This window comes from Lissotriton helveticus, chromosome 9, assembly GCF_964261635.1.
Source record: "Lissotriton helveticus chromosome 9, aLisHel1.1, whole genome shotgun sequence".
Taxonomy (NCBI): domain Eukaryota; kingdom Metazoa; phylum Chordata; class Amphibia; order Caudata; family Salamandridae; genus Lissotriton; species Lissotriton helveticus.
In genome coordinates, this window is record NC_136070.1 from 539,592,782 (window position 1) to 539,611,408 (window position 18,627).

The 18,627-nt window shown below is 44.9% G+C and overlaps 1 protein-coding gene across 4 annotated transcripts in view; it reads left to right on the forward strand.

Moving 5' to 3' along the window:
* The window catches only part of DPF1 (double PHD fingers 1), a 548,769-nt gene that overhangs the window by 309,214 nt on the left and 220,928 nt on the right, over window positions 1–18,627 (forward strand). For all 4 annotated transcript variants that reach the window (XM_078660411.1, XM_078660408.1, XM_078660410.1 and 1 more), the window contains exon 7: window positions 12,918–13,049. In XM_078660411.1, coding sequence (XP_078516537.1) covers window positions 12,918–13,049 — 132 coding nt within the window. The remainder of the gene's footprint in view (window positions 1–12,917; window positions 13,050–18,627) is intronic.

Genomic DNA, 18,627 nt, shown 5'->3' on the forward strand with positions numbered 1-18,627 from the left:
GTGCTGGGTGACCACTGTGCCCGTATGAGTGCAGAGTGAGTGGTGAGAGTGTAGGGTGGGCTGTGGGAGTGGCTGGTGAGCACATGGTAGGAGGAGTTATTGCAGCATGAGTGCTGTAGCCCTTTGTATTCTGGCAGACCTTTGTGCCTCTGTGCAGGCAGGGTGAGCTGCATGAGTGATGGGCAAATGGAGTGCCCATGCGAGTGAAGGGTGAGCTGTGCGAGTGACAGGAGTTTATATATGAGTGCAGGGTGAGCAATGTGCCCATGTTAGAGTAGAATGAGAGGACTGAGTTCAAGGTGAATGATGTGAGTGTAGGGCGAGTGATATGCCCATTTGAGTTTGGGTGCGGGTGAGTGTGCAGGATGGGAGGAATTAATGCATAGTGATTGTTGTGCTTGTTTGAGATCGAATTCAGGGTTAGAGGTGAGTCTGGAGGGTGAGTGGTGAGAGTGAGAGGGGAGGAGTGTCATTTAAATGCAGGGTGAGTGGTGTGCTCATTTGAGTGCAGAGTGAGCGGTGAGTGGAGTGTCATGTGGGTGCAGGGTGACCGGTGTGCTCGTGTGAGTGCAGGGTAAGAGGAGATGAACAGCGTAAGTGCAGGGTGAATGATGTGAGTGCCTATAGAGCGGTCAGTGCAGTGTGATCACGGTGAGTGCAGGGTGAGCAGTGATAATGATGAGTGAGTTGTCTGAATGCATGATGTAGTCACAGAATCTGAGTAACTGAGCATGTACTGATGATTGGCTAGCGGGGTTTCAGATATATTTTAAAGTATTGCTATAATTACATCCATTCGGGGTGGATGGTGGAAGGAGTAAGTGATTTGCGGATCTTGCTATGGCTAACGTTACTATTCATGAAATATATTCTCCTCTGTGCCTACAAAAGTAGTTTATAAATGTAAGGAATAAGCAGAGTTGGGCCACAAAGGGTCTGGGAAGCAGTGAAAAAAGGAAAGTCTTGTTAACAAGTAAATGGTCTTTTAAAGACCAGTGAAATTCTCGGATGAGGTTAAGATAAGGTGCCAACCACTACCCATTCGAGCCACCAGCAGCTCAAGAAGTATGTGTGTCTTGAAAGCTTCTAGCCACAAATAAGACGCACGACGGGTGTGGGGAGGCTACAGCAGTTTCCTCCCTTTGAGCGTTGCACACCTGATCACATTTGCCCATGGCACAGGAAAAGGGAGAGTCTAGGAAGAGTAAAAAGGTGGGTGTCCTTAGTTATTGCATGCGTTGTGTGTGCTACAAACCTTAACTGCTGAATTTCAATGGTTTTACATGTTTGAGCTGGAGCCATAACTCAGTTTTCAACTGTTGTGTTTTTAGGCATCGATACCCAGGGCCTTAAGTGGGCCGGGTCCTGCCGGTGCTCAGCACGGGCAGTTCTAAAAAGCAGGTGCAGAGACGTGTCCCCTTCAGGCTCTCCATTTTTGCCCTCACCCTCAGGGTGGAAAAAAAATCTTACCTCTGCAGCAGTACCACCCTTCACTGCCTTTCATGTAACTTAAAAGAGACTCGTCTTACTTCTTTCACAGTCTCATAATTTCAGAACTGAAGCATTTTCAATATTATCTACAACGAAGCTGTAGTTGTTGCTTTTTTTCTTATGCAACTATCAACCATTGACAAAGTCAATAGTCCTGGCTTGTTTTAGGTATAATGTTAATTGCTGTATTTTATATATATAGATACAATACCAGAAACAGCAAAATACCAGCAGGGCGGAACACTATGCTAATCACAGGTTTTTAGCTTATGTGTTTTTAAGCCACGCCCTTAATTACATCGTCCACGCTCTTTTGAGAGACTCCCCCAGTTTTTTCATCCCACTTAAAGCCCTGTCTATACCCCAATGTCTTCTGCATGCAGCCCTGTTTCTTTTTTTTTCTGTCTGCATACAGCCCACTTTCTGTTCTCCTAGAGTCATGAATCTGCCTGCAACCCTGTACATTCCAGTGCCTGTCTGTACAGCGGCATTACTCTGCATGATGCTCCGAGTCTGTGTGCCTGCACCCATTTCGACCTGCAGAGGTATCTCAGTGCCGGCAGCCATGTTTGTCTGTCTTCAACCTTGCATCTGGCTACGATGCTGTGCTTGTCTGAATGCAGCTGCCTCTGTATTTGCATACCCTCCTAGTATCGTCATTGGCATCCTTTTCCACCCCTCCAACATATTATATATTTCCCATAAATAAACACACAAAACAATTTTTGTTTGGGTAAAGTTGCTGCAGGTTTATTACATACACCATTATGTAATAAGTGGGTTATCTTACGGGTGATCCAAGGGCAGGCAACCAACTGGGCCGCCTGCCTGATGAGCCAGGCAGCACTGGGGCGAACCCCCCTGTGCTGCCCTTACTAGTGATCCTGTTCCCGGATCACGTGACCGTTGGTACCTTCTTACTCACGCCCCTTTCAGGGCGGCGTGACGCATAGCAAACCCCCCGGTTGTTCAGGCCCACAACCGCCCAAAGGACTAGCAGGGCGCCAACACGGTTTTCCAGGAACCTCCCATGAGGTTCCTAGGATTTGGCTCTGGCACCCACCATGGTTCCGCGCAGTGGTACCCTTCTGTACCCCTTTGCTTCCAGATCGCCCTGTAACTCGGCCTGCAACAAAAAAAAGAAAAACATTACAATATTCTCTGCCCCCCTCCTGCCACCAGCACTCCGGGTAAGCGGTAGGGAGGGAGACGGCGTGTGCGGCGATCAAAAGAGGTCGCCAAAATGGTGGGGGAGGGATATATACCCTCCCCCAAGTCCTGGGCGCCCAGGAAGTGACGCCCCTTGTGCGCCGCAGGGGGTGTGGGGTGCCCAGGCGACACTAGAGTGCTGATCTCTAGTGGCCACCCTGTGGGTGCCTCGACCAGCAGCACATACCTGCCTGCTTGAGTACTGTCTCTCCACATTGCTCTGTATATAACTACACCCATGTGTCTTTCTGCAGCGCTGTGTCTGCCTTCAGTCACGTGCGCACTGGCTGTTCGCCTTTTATGGCTGCATAGAGTCTTGGTCTGCTTACACACGACGCTGCATTTCTGCCTACTCATCGGTGGCTCCCTGTAAGCAGCCCTTTGTCTTGCTACCCGCCTCCCTGTGACCTTCCGCACAAACCTGCGTCGCTCTATCCCTTTGTATCTGGGTGGCTTTCTGGTTGAAGCTTTGCGTCTGCGTGGCTTGGGCCCTTTTCAGTCTGGAGCGACGTGTCTGACTTACTTCAGCTGAGGGGGTGTCTGCAGGCTGTCAGTTTGGCGCTTTCCGTGTCTGTCAGAACACAGCACTACAGGCTTATGTAATGTAACGGGCTCTATTGTAAAGCGCTCTGTCACCTTAGGGTAAAGTTCGCGCTATATAAAAACGCATAAATAAATACATATATCTACCCACCTCCAGTACCCGGTCTGCTTCGCTACAGCAATGTTGTCTCATTGTGTGGTGCGTGCGCTGTATCTCTGAGTACAAAGCTGCGTGTCTGCCTCCTGGCATGTGCCTGTCTGCCTGCCTCTGCACATGCTTTAGCTGCAGCCCTCGGCCTCCGCGCAGAGCCGGGTGTACTTAAGGGACTCACTTGTGTGGTTATAGCGGGTGCTTTATAGCCCCTTGAAGTGCCAGGCTGGAGTGCTGTGCGCAGCCCGGCAGGCAGTGATCAAGTTGTGCTGATGTGAAGTGGGCATGAATAGGAATCAGAAGCCACTTTACCCCCCACCCTCCCTCTTCAGCCCCCACCCCCCCTCAAGGAACCCTCCGAAATGTCTGGAGCTGTAATTATTTCACAGCAATGAATGTCTCCTTCGTCAGATGCGGCTGCTCTCTACTTCAGGGAGCCGGGTTGCCATGGAGATATGAAAATGTTAGGCCTATAGGCCAACATAGGCTCTGCCTTTAAAGATAGGCTGCTCAAACACCCTTGTTCCAATATTTAGGCACTGGGTTGACGCTGCTTGCACGGCCTGATTTTCAGGCAAGCTGTTATTATTTGATTCACTTGAAATGTTTCTTCCGGAGGAAGGAAATCTCGGGGCTTTGTTTCCTGATTCAGTCATGCGCGAATACTCATTTATTTAACGGTTCCAAAGTCGGGTGTTTTATTTCACCTCTTTCCCAGTAACATTAACCCAAGAAAGCTCTCCTTCTTCTTCGTGCATCTCGCTTTGTTCAGCCTCCTTTATGGCTTCATACTGATAGCTGCTCTCTTCTCGAACGCGTCTTGCGTGTGCACAAAAAGCATTTATATATTTTTATGTATTTATTGCGGGTTTTATATAGCGTGATCTTAGCTCAAAGGCATCACAGCACTGTATACGAGAGTAAGAAGTAAGGGCCATATTATCAAGAAAGGGCGATACATTATCGCCGCTTTTATCGGCAGGAAACTGCCGCTAAAGCGGCGGTAATGGGCTTGATAATATGCCCTTGTGAATTCCCATAGCAGCCCAGGTTAACACCAGAACTTGGGCTGCTATGGGAATTCACAAGGGCATATTATCAAGCCCATTATCGCTGCTTTAGCGGCAGTTTCCTGTCGATAAAAGCGGCGATAATGTATCGCCCTTTCTTGATAATATGGCCCTACGTTCTGGTTAACAAACATCATAAAAACAAGCTATTACCACCAGAAAAGCAAGAAACAAACCGTTCATATCAGCAGGGATGTTACAGGATATGACGTAGTCAGCTAACCACCATTGTAAATCAGCAGTTAGTAACCACGAGGGCAGGGAGACCAAATATTTCGACAGGAAAAACAGGTCAAGTCAACATTGGAGAGGCGGGCAATGATCCCCAATTTCACAAAGTGTCACTCAAGTAGGAGGATGTTGAGTTCTCCTTTATGAGCAGAAAACAAGATGTGTATAGGCCTAGTGGGTAGGAGTTCCAAAGCTTTGTAGCGCTAGCAAAGAATCCCTGTCTCATGCAATACTCCAGCTTTAAATATTAAAATAGTTTAGTATCATTGGTGTAACATAGGCCCCCGCATTCCCCACTGTGCAGGGGGCCCCATGCTCCACGGGTCCCCTCAGCACAGTACCCTGGCCGGAGAGCTGCAGATTGAGTCCAAAGTGGGCCTCTTAACGTACCATGCAAGGGGGGCCCCCTCAAGTTTCGTTACACCACTGTTTAGATTTATGTATAGCAGATATTGCTCTATGAATATATAAACATAAGTTATATTTATATGGCATTTTAAGCACCATCCCGTTTTTAAACAAATGTAACAGCGCAAAATAATAAAACAAGCATGGTTGGGAATGTGTAGTATGGAATGAAGGTGAGGAGATGAATTGCGTGCATCAAAATACAACCACACTATTTAACTGATAGATTCTGTATTTCAGACATTTTGTTTAAACCTGTAGAAACAGTGTTAAAATACACTATAAGGTAGGCTTCTTTGCGATTCAATTTATCATCTGTGTCGCCTCCTCTAGGGTCAGTTTTTATTGTTGCCAACACTGTCCACTTGATGTCTGATTCTGAATGATGGTGTTCAACCCAGTGATTTACAAGTGGAGCTGTTACCACTTTGCGCTTTGTGCGCGATTTGTGCTGTATAATCCTTTGCCTAATTTCTTGATTGGTCTTTCCAATGTATAGTTTATTGCAAGGGCATTGGACTGCATTAACAACATTTTTGGTTTTGCAATTGTAAAACTGTTTATGTGACCATTTGATGCTATTATGCATGAACATTGTACCTTCAATTGTCTGCGGACAACAAACACATGTGCCACATTTAAAGTGGCCTTCTAAAGGTGGTGAATCCCAAAGTGTTCGCAAATTGCTTTTACTCAGACCTGAAGGAAAGCAGGCTGAAACAAGTTGACTCCCTATAGACCATTCTTTTTTTAATGCAAACATCGGTTGCGCCTAAGATTTTTCAGCTTTTTCAATCAAATGCCAATTCTGCCTAATGATTTTCTTGAACTGGTTAGTTTTGGAACAGAAGGTAGAGACACAGACCATTCATTCTTGTTTAGTTTTAACTGGCTTCTTTTCCAATAAAGTTCCTCTGGGGGTCCACTAGGCCCGCCTCATGGTGTTTTTTAGCAGTTTTTTTAATACCCTCGCTCTTTCAGTTTATACACAAGAATTTTCGCGTTTCATAGGTAATCATTTTTATCAGAACAATTCCTTCTAATCCTGAGAAATTGACCATAAGGCAAATTCTCACGTAAACTGCGTGGATGATAGATTGTAAAATGCAAAGCATTATTTCTGTCGGGAACTTTTAAAAAGTGGGCATTTTCTTCCTTAACTGTTCTGTGCCTATGCCTGTCTGTAGAATCTACATCTAAGTTAGCTGACAGATGGGCTCTTGTGCATTCACTCTAGACCGTGGGTATTCACAAACATTTTCCCAGGGGCCAAAAAGTTTGGTCTGTGATGCAACGGAGGGCCATACTTGTGCCAGCAGTGGCGGTCAAGGGGAAGGAGTTTGGCAGTAAGATGGGTGTAGGGTAAGTGAAGCATATACATCTAATGGCTAAATTGCAAAAAAAAAAGAATCTGGAATTAATACTAGCTTACCCACTTTACCAAATTGTGTGAACCTGGCCAATTGTTTTATTTCACTTTCCCTCCTTTTTCTTCATCATCATATATAAAATACTTTGAAATACATGACTTGAGGATGTCTGCTGTTCAAAACCTTTTCCTGTGTTTGATTTAATAAAGTATAATGTTGTTCATGTAAAGTAATAACCCGGGCCACCCAAAGAGTGCATGTCACAACTGACTTGCCTATATTTCACTATCAGCGGGCCACATGTAAAGGTCAGGAGGGCCGCATGCGGTCCACGGGCCGTACTTTGAGTATCAATGCTCTAGACAGTCACACAATGGGAGCTGAGGTGTGCCTTGCATATTCTGATGGGCCATCACCAGGCTGATGGACCTTCCTGAGTTAGAGTGGTGGGAGGAGTTGTCACTGACACTCGAAGAGGGCTGTGCCTGGCCTTGCACAAAGCTCTCTCTGTCCCTGTAGTGTGTCTCCAGACAGGTCAGGGAAAGGCAGGGTATTGTGCACTACAAAGACTTTCCTTTGAAATGTGCCTACTTCAGAAGCAGAAAGGGGTATAAGTATTGGACCTCTGACACTCTCAAATCTGAACACTTCTTTACTAAAGGAAATTCTACCAGGAAGAAGAGCTGGGTGCTGTAGGAGGGACTGCCACTCTGCATGTTGCTTTGTTGGGCTGGCCTGCTGCTTGCTGCTTCTGTCCTTGCCAGGGGCGGCGCCTCCGTTGGAGCGTCGCCCCACTAAATTATACCAGAGATGAAAAATAAAATGGTAATTTATTACCATTTTATTTTTCATGCCCCGTCCCGAAAAGAGCATCAGGATGGAGCAGGGCTGCTGCTGAGTGCCAGCCACACTTGCACACTTTAAACAGCTCTAACCCAGCTGTCTTAAAGGGAGCCAACGCCTCAACAGTGCTGCGGAGCGCCAAGTCAGGTCACTCTCACCAATCCTAGCTCTGCTCTCATGCTGGTGAGAGCAGTGTTAGGATTAACCAAGGGAGTTTCATGTTGGCTAGGCTGCAGTCAGAGAAAGAAGACGTCGGGTACAGAGGACGTCGTTGTCATCTTCAGGTACGGTTTTTATTTTTATTTTTATTTTATTGCAAGTGATACACCAGCTCGTAAGGGTCTGATCTGTCCCTCCACCAAGTTTGGGGACACCAGGACCTACTGGGGCCATGCTGCACTAATACACGGGGTACTTGGCTTCCTACAACCGGCATTGAGAAAAAAGAGTCACCTCAGTACACCAACTGCACAGGAAACAAGCACCCATCAAGGGACGTCCGAGACCCACGTCGTGAGTGGCGAAGCTGTCCCGAAATCGCCTCTCCAAGTGGCCTGCTCCTGACCGAGGACATCTTGACGCACGCTGCCCGGCTGACTTATCTGCTCTGCACCTGGCCCAAGCGGCCCCAGTAACGGCGATCCAGCTGTGCTCCCGTGGTCCGGAGGCCCTTACCACCTGCTCCCTCAAGTGGTCCTGTCAGACTTACCTGTAAGTCCCCTTGTGCAGTGTATTTTCAAGTAGCCCCCTCTCCTGTAATGCACTAGCTGCCAACGACCTCAGCACCCTGCTCCCAGCCCAATCAAGAACGCTACAGAGAATCCACTGGTGGAACATTGGACCTAGCCGTGCTAACTACAGACATCCAAGAGGTGAACCTTGATAGTCAACTATACGAAATGATATATATTTTATGTCTTTTTCCCCATTGACTTCAATGGCGCGTAATTGCGCACAAATGTGATTGAATTTGCAAACTCTAAAAAATCATAACTTTAAAAGTACTTACTGTCGAACGAAGTTCTTGGTATGAAAAATATATATATTTTTTTATATTTAAAAGAAAACACATGAGTAACAGAAATAAAACTGAACACATGCGGCACAATATCAAGTAGTTGATTGCAATTGATAATTATTTATACAAAAGTGAAAAAGCACATTGAAGAAAGAAGAAGAAGAAAAAATATGACACTAATGTCATTAAAAATAATGTTATTTTTGCAAATTGGTCTTGGATTTATTCTTGAGTGTGTGTATCATTTATTGCCTCTGTGTGTACAACTAATGCCTTGCACTGCCCTCTGATAAGCCTAACTGCTCTCCCACACTACCACAAATAGAGCATTAGTATTATCTACTTTTGCCTCTGTATACCAATAAGGGACTCACTGGACCCTCTGCAAAGTGTACTTCGTTTTAGTACACTATAAAGAGAGCCAGTTTTCACCAGTTTTCAAGAAATTAATTTAAAATAGCATTACGTTTGTCGTGTTGGCCGAGCATTTTTTAGAAGAATACAATTTTTAACTCTACTCTTGTCTACCTGTGGTATTCTTGTTAAAAATATTTGTGTTTCCAAGGATTTAATTCAGTTGAGGTATCAAATTGTAGCAGGGTAATTATAATGTCCTGATTATCAGTTCTTAGTTCAATTTCCAACCAAATTCAAGTGAATAACTCAGACCACAATGTGCATAGGTGGTCAACAGACAAAAGATGTGACAGTAGGGGCCACATGTATCAACATTAGGAATAGCGGTTACCTAATTGCGATTTTCTGCAAATTGCAATTAGGTAATCGCTATTCCTAATGTATGAAACTCAAAGAGTTTCATTTAACGATTCCTAAGGGGTCATTAATCGACCTACCTCATTAATATTAATGAGGTAGGTCGCAGTTTGCGACCCCCTAGGAATCGCTAAAATAACCTGGATGGTGGCCTGCTAGGGTCAGAAGACCACCATGTCCATGATTGCTTTTCAATAAAGCAATATTTTTTTTAAATGCAGCCCATTTTCCTTAAAAGAAAACGGGGTGCGTTTAAAAGACAAAATGAAAAGTTATCTTTTCATATTGTAAGAGCAACTGCCTGCCCTTAAAAAACGTTTTCGCCACCATTCCCAAAGGGGAAGGGATCCCTTGGGGACCGTTCCCATTTGCAAATGGGTTACCACCAACTTGAAGATGGTGGTAAAATGTGAATGTTTTGTGACTGCATTCACAGTCACAAAACATTCATACATACTGCTGCGATTCGGATGTGGAAGGAACGCCCCAAACATGCCCGTTCACAATACCGAATCGCAAACCCATTTTGCGGTTTGGTAACAAGTTACCAAATTGCAAAATAGGGTTTGATAGATAGGAAAAGCCTTTTTTGCTTTCGCAAATGGACCGTTTCTGCAAATTGGCCTGTTTGCAAATGCACAATAAGTTAATACATGTGGCCCTAAGTCCTCCTGTCTTTTCTTTAGGACCCCATTTATCAGTGTGCAACATACCCCAGCAATGCATCAAAAAGCGTCTGCGGTATATGAGAAATAATAGGTGCTGCTGGGGAAACCTTAAATACTGGTCAATAATGGACACTAGAAAGATTTACGCTCATTAATCCAGTCCTCAGGTATAATAGAAATAGCCTTCTGACTGTCCATACAGCTTTCCCATGGCCATTTGGGGTAAGATGTACTAAGATACTGGTTTAAAAAAGTGGTTGCAAATTGTGACCAGACCTTTTATAGTAATTATCTAATTTGCAAATCGACATTTGTGCTAATAGGTTAGTTCATAAAATAAGAAATTGTAGGGGAGTTGCAGAATGACGTGACTAATGAATATTAATTAGGCATTTGCCAATAGCAATTTGCAACCCCCTACGATTGGCTACAATCACAGGTATGTTTGCCTGTAAGACCTGTGTTTGCATTTCAAAATTGACACATTTTGTTTTTAAGGAGCCCAATTTTCTCACAGCAATCGGGTCCGCTTTAAAGAACAAAGTTTTTAATTTTGAAAAACTTCAGTGTAAGTTGGCAGAGTGGTCCCTGGGATCTCTCTCTACTGTCCCCATAGTTGCTCCCTGGTTCCCAAGGGGGAAGGGTTCTAAACAAAGTGGAACTCTTACCCTATGCAAATCAGTTACTGCCTCAACTTGGGAGTTGGTACTACATGTATTAAGGGTTTAGAATATTCTGGGTGCAAACTATTGATACATGTGATACTGATTCTCAGTATGGAAATAATGCCTAAAACACGCTCCTTCCAAACTGTGAATCAGTAATCATTTTGTAACCTATTTTACAAGTTGGTAAAACTTTACTGACTTGTATTATCAGTTTAGTAAATAAGAAAAACTGCATTTTGCAGTTGCAAACCCTGTGATTTTGCATATTGCATTTTTTTGCGACCACAGCATCCCTTTGTACATCTGGCCCATGGTGTCACATCAAGCCACAAAATATTCTAATAAAGGACTTAGACTGTTACCAGGGGCCATATGTATCAACATTCCGTTTTGCGATTCCTAAATAGCGATTTTTAAGGAATCGCTATTTAGAAATCGCAAAATGGTATGTATGTAGGAAATCGCTTCTTTTTAGCGATTCCTTAAAATTGCTTAATTGCGATTAGCAAATTGCTAATCGCAATTAAGGAATAATTTCCCATTCATTTCTATGGGCCAGGAGGCCCATAGGAATGAAGGGGAAATTTGCGATTCGCAATTTGCTAATCGCAAATTGTGAATATTTTCAAGGGTGCAGGGGTGTCTCAAGAACACCCTGCTGCACCCCTGAAAATGACATGTGTGCGCATATGGCGCACATACATGCCCTAAGGGCATGTATGAGCGTCACATGGCACCTTTTGATGTTTAAAAAAATGCTTTTTGAAAAGAATTCGGAACTTACCACCAACTAGAAGTTGGTGGTAATTTGCGATTCCTTAATGGCATTTCGGAATGTTTTTTTCCTTGATACATTGCATTTAAGGAATCGCAAAATTTGCAATTCCTTAAATGCAATCGCAAAATAAGGAATGGCAAATTTAGCGATTCCTTATTTTGCACCAAAAATGTTTCATACATACCATTTGGCGAAAATGGGTTCGCAAACGCCGGAATTTTGCGAATTTCGGTGTTTGCGAACCCATTTTGCTTTGATACATATGGCCCCAGGTGACAGTCCTCCATCAAAGTGATAATGGCTTTCCACTGAGACAGAGTAAGTTACAGCGAGCCAGATAGGTAGCATTCAAATGAGTCAGACACTTGCATTACACATGATAACACTCCTGTGATCTACATTGTCTTACACTAGTAAACCTGGCTTTCCCGTGTGTTGCATAAATCCCAAAAAATAACATGCCCTTCCAATAAGTCATATAGTCATCTAATGAGAGAGATTGGCTTCCGTTTTCCTGGGAACAATATATAAAAACATTGGAATGTTGAAAGCTCCATTGAAGTGAAGACAATAAAGTGGCTCAGGGTTATAATATCTGGTATAAACCTTCTGCTGCAACATTTTGTTAGTCTTTCTGTTTCTCCCTTTTTAATTCAGAACATTCTACCCTCAGTAGGTGGAATGATCTGCTAGCCTTATAATCTTTCTACCTCAGGCTCTACCACTTGCTAAAGGTCCTTTCCCTTGTTTTAGCTTGGATGCTGGGCTTTTACCAACAGTTATAGCCTTTAGCAGAGGGCTATAAGCCTATAATAGAACCTTTCAGCAAGTGTATAGCCAGGCTGGGAGGGGGGGGATTTCGACAGATGACCACAAACAAAAATGTATTATTTATTTAATGTTCCCTCGTGGTCATTTGTTTAGTCCCCCACAACCGGGTCCGCCGCACCACAGCTCTTACCTGCACGGGCCGCGGCTGCAACAACCCAATGTTCTTGCAACTATAACATCCCATCAGCCATCTAACCTTCACGACAGACCTACTGCTTTCAAATCAGGTTCATAGACATTGGAAGAGCAAGATATATTTCACAGTAACCAAGTTACAGTCCAGTGAGCCAAATCTTCAAACATGAGACCTATTCATCTCCCATGTGACCCAGCCTTCCAACACATATAACCTCCTTCAAATAAGGGACATGGTGCCTTTTGATAAGACAGACTTCCATGGAGTCAGCCAACTCTCCAACCAGCAGTAAAAACTCCAAACGAGTTACCTGCCCTACCAATAAGCAATGTCTCTTTTCAATGCGAGTCATGCTTCAAACAAGAACAAGAAAAAAGACACTTCTAACAATAACTGAGACGTCCAGTAAGGAAGTAATTGTATTTCGATGGCCAAACCGGTCTCCCAGTTGTGGAGACAGTCTGCTACAATGCAGTGAACAAGCCAGGACGTTTCAGTCTTGTATGCGATAGGGCCCAGCTGGCAATACCATCCCTCTGTCAATCAGGGCTTGGCAAAATTGGCTTTCTCTTATCTTGTGTGATGTTATTTTGTTTTTTGTGGGACGTTTAATCTGACTACATTTGTTTACCAGTGTTTTGCGTATCTGTCAAAACAGGACACAAAAACAGCCGTAGAGCTTCAATTTTTCGAATATTTTAGATCATTTCTATGATTTTCTCTTGCAGTTTGTGGAAAGCGTTACAAAAACCGCCCCGGGCTCAGCTATCACTACACCCACACCCACCTGGCGGAGGAGGAGGGAGAGGAGAACTGTGAACGCCACGCGCTGCCCTTCCACCGGAAGAACAACCACAAGCGTAAGATCCGCTCTCTCTCTGCTTCTCTGGGGAAGGGACGCTGGGGGGCAGGAAGTCGATGGGCCTAGACCAGAGTTCTCACGCGCTCTGATGACGAACAAGAAATGTATCTGAAAATGCGTCTTTTTCCTCAGTCGTATCTTCTGCCACCTTGAAACCTGTATTAAATTTTTTTCAAAAACGCTACTTCATAGAAGCTGTTTACTTGTCATAAAAACACAAAATGTATTCTTAAGGTCGTATATTTTAAAAAAACACTGAGGTATGACTAAATATTAGGTTTCAAATAATATTTAGGCAAAAAAAACAATAAAGAGGAATAGAAGTTTATGAATATTTAAACATATCCACAAATGCGCGCTTCCATAATGAGTGAATAGCTATGAACGAAATGTGGTTTCCAGCATCTATTTAATTCAGAATTCTTAGAGAATGCCTGTGTGGCCTATTCATGGTGAGGAAATGTCAGCATGACATTGACTCACTAAAATGAGATGGGTACAGGAAGTGACATCACACACATTTGACGTGCTAGTGACACCATACCTTTGTCTTCTTATGGCACCATAAACCCCTCTGTACGAACATATTTTCTACCGGCCTTCATGGGAAAGGCGAGAAGTGGAAATCACATCCATGCTTACCTTCTGCTCCTGCTGCTTCGTTGTCATCCCTGCAGATAGTGGTGGCATTGGCAAGGGTAGTGCCAAGGGTGCCCAGGGCCAAGCTAGGGGTTGCAATGGTTGTGTAGCAGTGGCTACTCCTGATGCATGCCCATGAGTGCCAGAGAGCCCTTTCCTCTCTCTCTGGGCTAATCCCGGATTATAACGGTAGGCTTTAATTCTGACAAAGGATGCTTGAAAAACAGTCTGATTATTTCTCTTGAAGTAGGGCAGCGAGCCCTGCAGCAGAGAAAATTCAAAAGAGGGTCACAAAAAATGCCTTCTCCTATAAAACTCGTTGTCAACGCCAATCGGGCGGAGAACAAAGCAATGCTCGGTTTTACAAAATCGTTAATAACCGTCACAGAAATCTAAAATATCATTATCTGCTGCGATTGGTCTTTAAACAGAAGATGTGGGTGTGTCGATTGCTACTCGACACACCTTCGTTTCTGATGGGGCCGTGGCAGTCACTTAGCCTTAAAGTAGAACCAAACCTCATAGGCCTCCAATGATGTGGCGTAATGGTCAGAGCTGCCAACTTTGGAACTGGGGAACCAGGTTCAAGCGTCGCTGTCTGCTCAACATCCTGTGATTCTGGGCAAATCATTTAATCTTCCCTTGCCTACCAAAAAAATGAATGTATCATTCTGTAATGTAAATGGTTCTCATGTAAAGCACTCCAATACCTTCGGGTCGAGCTCAAGCTATATAAAATTGCAAAAAAAAAAAAAAAATGCTCTGCACTCAGTTCACCGGATTGACCTTGCACACTAAACCAATATGAGTAAGAAGACACTGTTGTTCGTTTAACACGGTGCCGCTGGAATTCTACGTTTTTGTGCATAGTTATTGAATTGCTGCAGTTGCCGCACAGTCCATTGTCTGCTGCATTATCTGATGGTTTTATGAAAAAAAATGTTTTTAGCTCAACCGGATCAGAAGTTACTAAAAAAGCTGCAACACGTGTTGCTGCAGAGAAGAAGGCCCTTCACAAAGGTTGACTGGTCATCTTTCTGTTGCCTATTGCTGCATTTGGGTGTTCCAATTAGTACTGATGAGATGAAACCTTTGCCCAGATAGTGTTAATGTATAAAAGTGACAAAATAATGAGGTAATGCAAACACGAAATGTGGCGTGTTATGCTGCACAATTATATGGTCCTTAGCGCACCATATAAAGTACCCTATATATAAACAGCGGTTGTCTTTTTAAGGTTGGAACAAATCTTAATGCACCCTGCTCCTGTTTTACCTTAACTGCTGATCCAGCCTCAACTGGAAAGAATCTCTCTGGCACATCCCATCCGTAGGGGCAGCATACATTATTAAAGGTAGCACATATTAAAGTTTCAATAAATGATTGTGACAAGTCCTCTCCAGCTTTATTGTTCCTTTTAATATTCTTGACACAATGTTTGCATTGTTGGAGCGATTGCAACCAATACGTGTTTCGCTCTTTGTGTGCAGTATTTCTGAAGGTGCAAAAATGGTCTGCTCTTAGCAAGAATTTTCTCCTGTACAAGATTCTTAAGAAATGTCAGCGAAATCAGTTTGCATATATGTACAGAGTGGCAGCATCCTTACGGAACAGCAGAAGGCCCAAAATGAAGCTCACCAGCAATACAAATTAAGTGTATCCCATGCTATGTCAAATTCGCTAGTAATTATCGTGTGCCTTGGTGTCTGTCAGGCCTGTTTTCCGAAGAGAAGTTAATAGTGCGCTCCCAATATGCTGCCCCCCCCCCACGGCAAATTCAACTTTCATTTTTTTTTTTTTAGAGTTTTATTAGGCACAGAGAAATTAAATGATTTGCCCAGGATCACAGGATGTTGAGTGTCGTTACCAAGACTCAAACCCAGTTCCCCAGCTTCGAGGTCGATGGCTCTAGCCATAAAGCTACATCCTCTCCCCTATTGTGTATGAACCAAGACGTAGCACTTTATCTTTATTAAAACACAGCTTCAGTGAGAAAAGAAAACATAAGAACCAAAGTTAAACAGACATTACAGTTGTGAAAATCCCACGTCATAAGATCAGCACAAAAATAGAGTAAAGATTGCACAAGCAATATAATTGTGCATAGTGCCAGAAGGCCCCTATTCCTTATCCATTACCCCAGCCCTGAACCAAGGGCATGCCGGAGGATTATTGGCAAGCATCCCTTAGTGTCAACCCACATTTACACCGCCGTCTGTTCCATACAAACCAGGGCGCTCCGTGCCTGCCAGGGTACCTGTCTCCAGGCGAATCCCTCCAAAATGTTCAGTTCCAGGCATTCCGGGGTAGATCAGAAAGGTCCATTACCACCAGCAGGTCAGTTCCCCCTTCCTGCCTGGCCAGTGCCCACACAAAATAGCACAGGCCGAAGCTGGAGTGTGGTGGAGACGAAAAGAGGCCTATCTCTTGCCTCACGACACCTTAAATGTCATGTCCCGGGCACCTCCTGATGACGCCATTACCTTCTTTGGAGGCAGAACAAACAACAAACTCCTACCCTGGCGAAAATTTACTTTTACTTTGCACGCGTTACATCGCATGCCTTTACAACCCGATCGTTACAACGACTGCGATGTTAGAACGCAAACCATTACATCGTAAGTCGTTTCAACAACTTGCTGTAGGGGGAGCACTGGACTTAGGAATAGTATAATTTACTATTCCTACTCCAGTTTGTGCAAAAGCAGGGAAAGAGTTGGATTCTAAATCCAACACCAGTGTGCCCCCTACAGCAAGTCGTTGAAACGACTAGCGATGTAATGGTTTGCGTTGTAACAACGCAGTTGTTGTAATGACTGCATTATAAAGGCATGTGATGTAAGGCATGCGTTGTTATGGCTGTTTCCCACCTTGGTTCGCTCTTGGCCGTGGAGCGACTAATGGCGCCCCTCAGCTATTTGCTGGGGGCACCAGGGCAAACGCTGTGTTTCTGGGCTTGTGGAATGTTCAACATCTGGAATGCCCTACTAAGGCAAGAAGGTGAGGCCTAGGAACTCTTTTGCAGAGTAGAGGCCCTGGCACTGCTCAACACAGGCACTGCTAGGACGAGGCGTCACTTGCCAAAATCCCGCATCTGTATCGAGATACATAGGACCGGCGCAAGACTCTCGTCCAAGCCTCCTCTCTTTGGAGGGCGGAGAGTAGTGGCACCCACACTCCCCTCCACAGAGAGGTTATAGTGTCACTGCCTGAGCTCTTTACCTGAGGGCAGGGAGACGCAGTGGCACTGCCAACGGATCTGTCAGAGATTGAATACAGAGGCTCTGTTCCAAATTCTGCTCTTGCAGTGGTGGTGGAGGGGGCGTTGGCATTCCCCTCGTTCTGTCACTGGAATGGTGCAGTGCCATTGTTCCAAATTCCCTCTCTGGTGTGCCCAACGCTCTCTCTCTAAAATGCTGCAATGGCACTGCTCAAACTCCCTATCTGGATGAGGTGGAGGGCCGCTGCAGTCATCAATCACACCCTGGAGGGGGCAGGGTGGCACAGCCAAGATCTCTTCTGGATGGGTGTAAGTGGCACTGCTAAGAGGGGCAGTAACATTGCCCCAAGATTCTGCCCATGACTTTCCTCATGGCAAGGGAGCAGTGGCACTGCAAAGGACTTACTATATGGCCTTTGTGCAGTGGTGCTGTCCCAGACCTCTCTCCCGTGAGGCTGTGACCCTGCCTGGGTACCCCAGAGCTACCACATGGGCGAACAAGGCTGCTTTTTAGAGCCAATGCCTGCCCTCTGTGTCCTCTGGGAATAGCCAGCACCACTGAAGTGAACCTTCCCCCCTCAGCCGAATTTCCCCGCTTCCTTCCTCTCTACATTCATGAGGCCGGCCTGCCAGTCCCAAGTCTTTGTGCAAAGGCTTGTTTGTGAGAAGATGCCTTTTTGCCGATTTTCTCAAATTGCTGCACCTCATTTGAGGAGCGATTCCAGACAGACAGAAAAAAAAAATAAGATATCTGCATTGCCGAATGATTCAGTTGCTGTGGCAACCTGCCATCTCGCGCCAGCCTATATGAGAAATCTTATTGCAGGGTTTAATATTCCTACATCTGATATATCGTTTCAATTAGAGGGAGGCAGAGAGAGAGAGAGAGAGAGGGGGGGTTGGGAAGAGGAGGGTGAAGGGGGCTGATTAATGACTCTGCTCCCTGCTTTTTGTTATTCGACTCAGACACCAGCGAAAATAAGAAAACTGCATCGTGATGCTGCAGAAGAAACCGAGAAGGCGCCAGCTGGGGTATCACCGCTGCCTCCCCGGGGCCCTGTTAACTGTGAGACTGGGGTGCCATCCTTATTAGGGGGTCCCTTCCTGGTGACATTTCTCGCCCCCTCTCACCGTGTGTTCAGTTCAGAGCTCCCAATTAGCAGCGTGAGTGACGCCCGACGTTGTTGTAGAACCAGCGTGACCCGGGTCACGTATTGTGCGCGTGGTAGGAAGTGAGTGTGCCCTGGAAGGGCAGTGGTTACCAGATACCTGCCCAGGCCAATTTGTGTGTCCATTACTTAGGTTAGCCTCAGGTGTGCCCGCTGCTTTATTTGTAAAATAATAATAATCCTTATTATTACTGGGGCCCAAAGCTTTTCTTAGGAGACCACCACCATTCTAATGAATGATGGGTTCGCTTGATCCCACGTCTGCCAATTCTTGACTACACCTCATGCCTCTTTAGCTTACAAAATCTGAACTTCCTGTCTCTTTCTCTCACTCCTGCAGGTTCTTTGTTCATCCCTGCTTTAAATCCTCTGTCACTTTTTTGCTATCTTTGTCTCAGTCCTTTCTCTTGGACTGGGTCAAAGTATTCTGATAGAAAAGTAAGTCCCAAGATGAGTAATGGTGCTCACCACCTGCCTGCAGAAATTAGTACCAGTGGTATCTCTAGAGAGGGTCAGATAGGACCTGTGCTCAAGGGCTATTTGTCTTG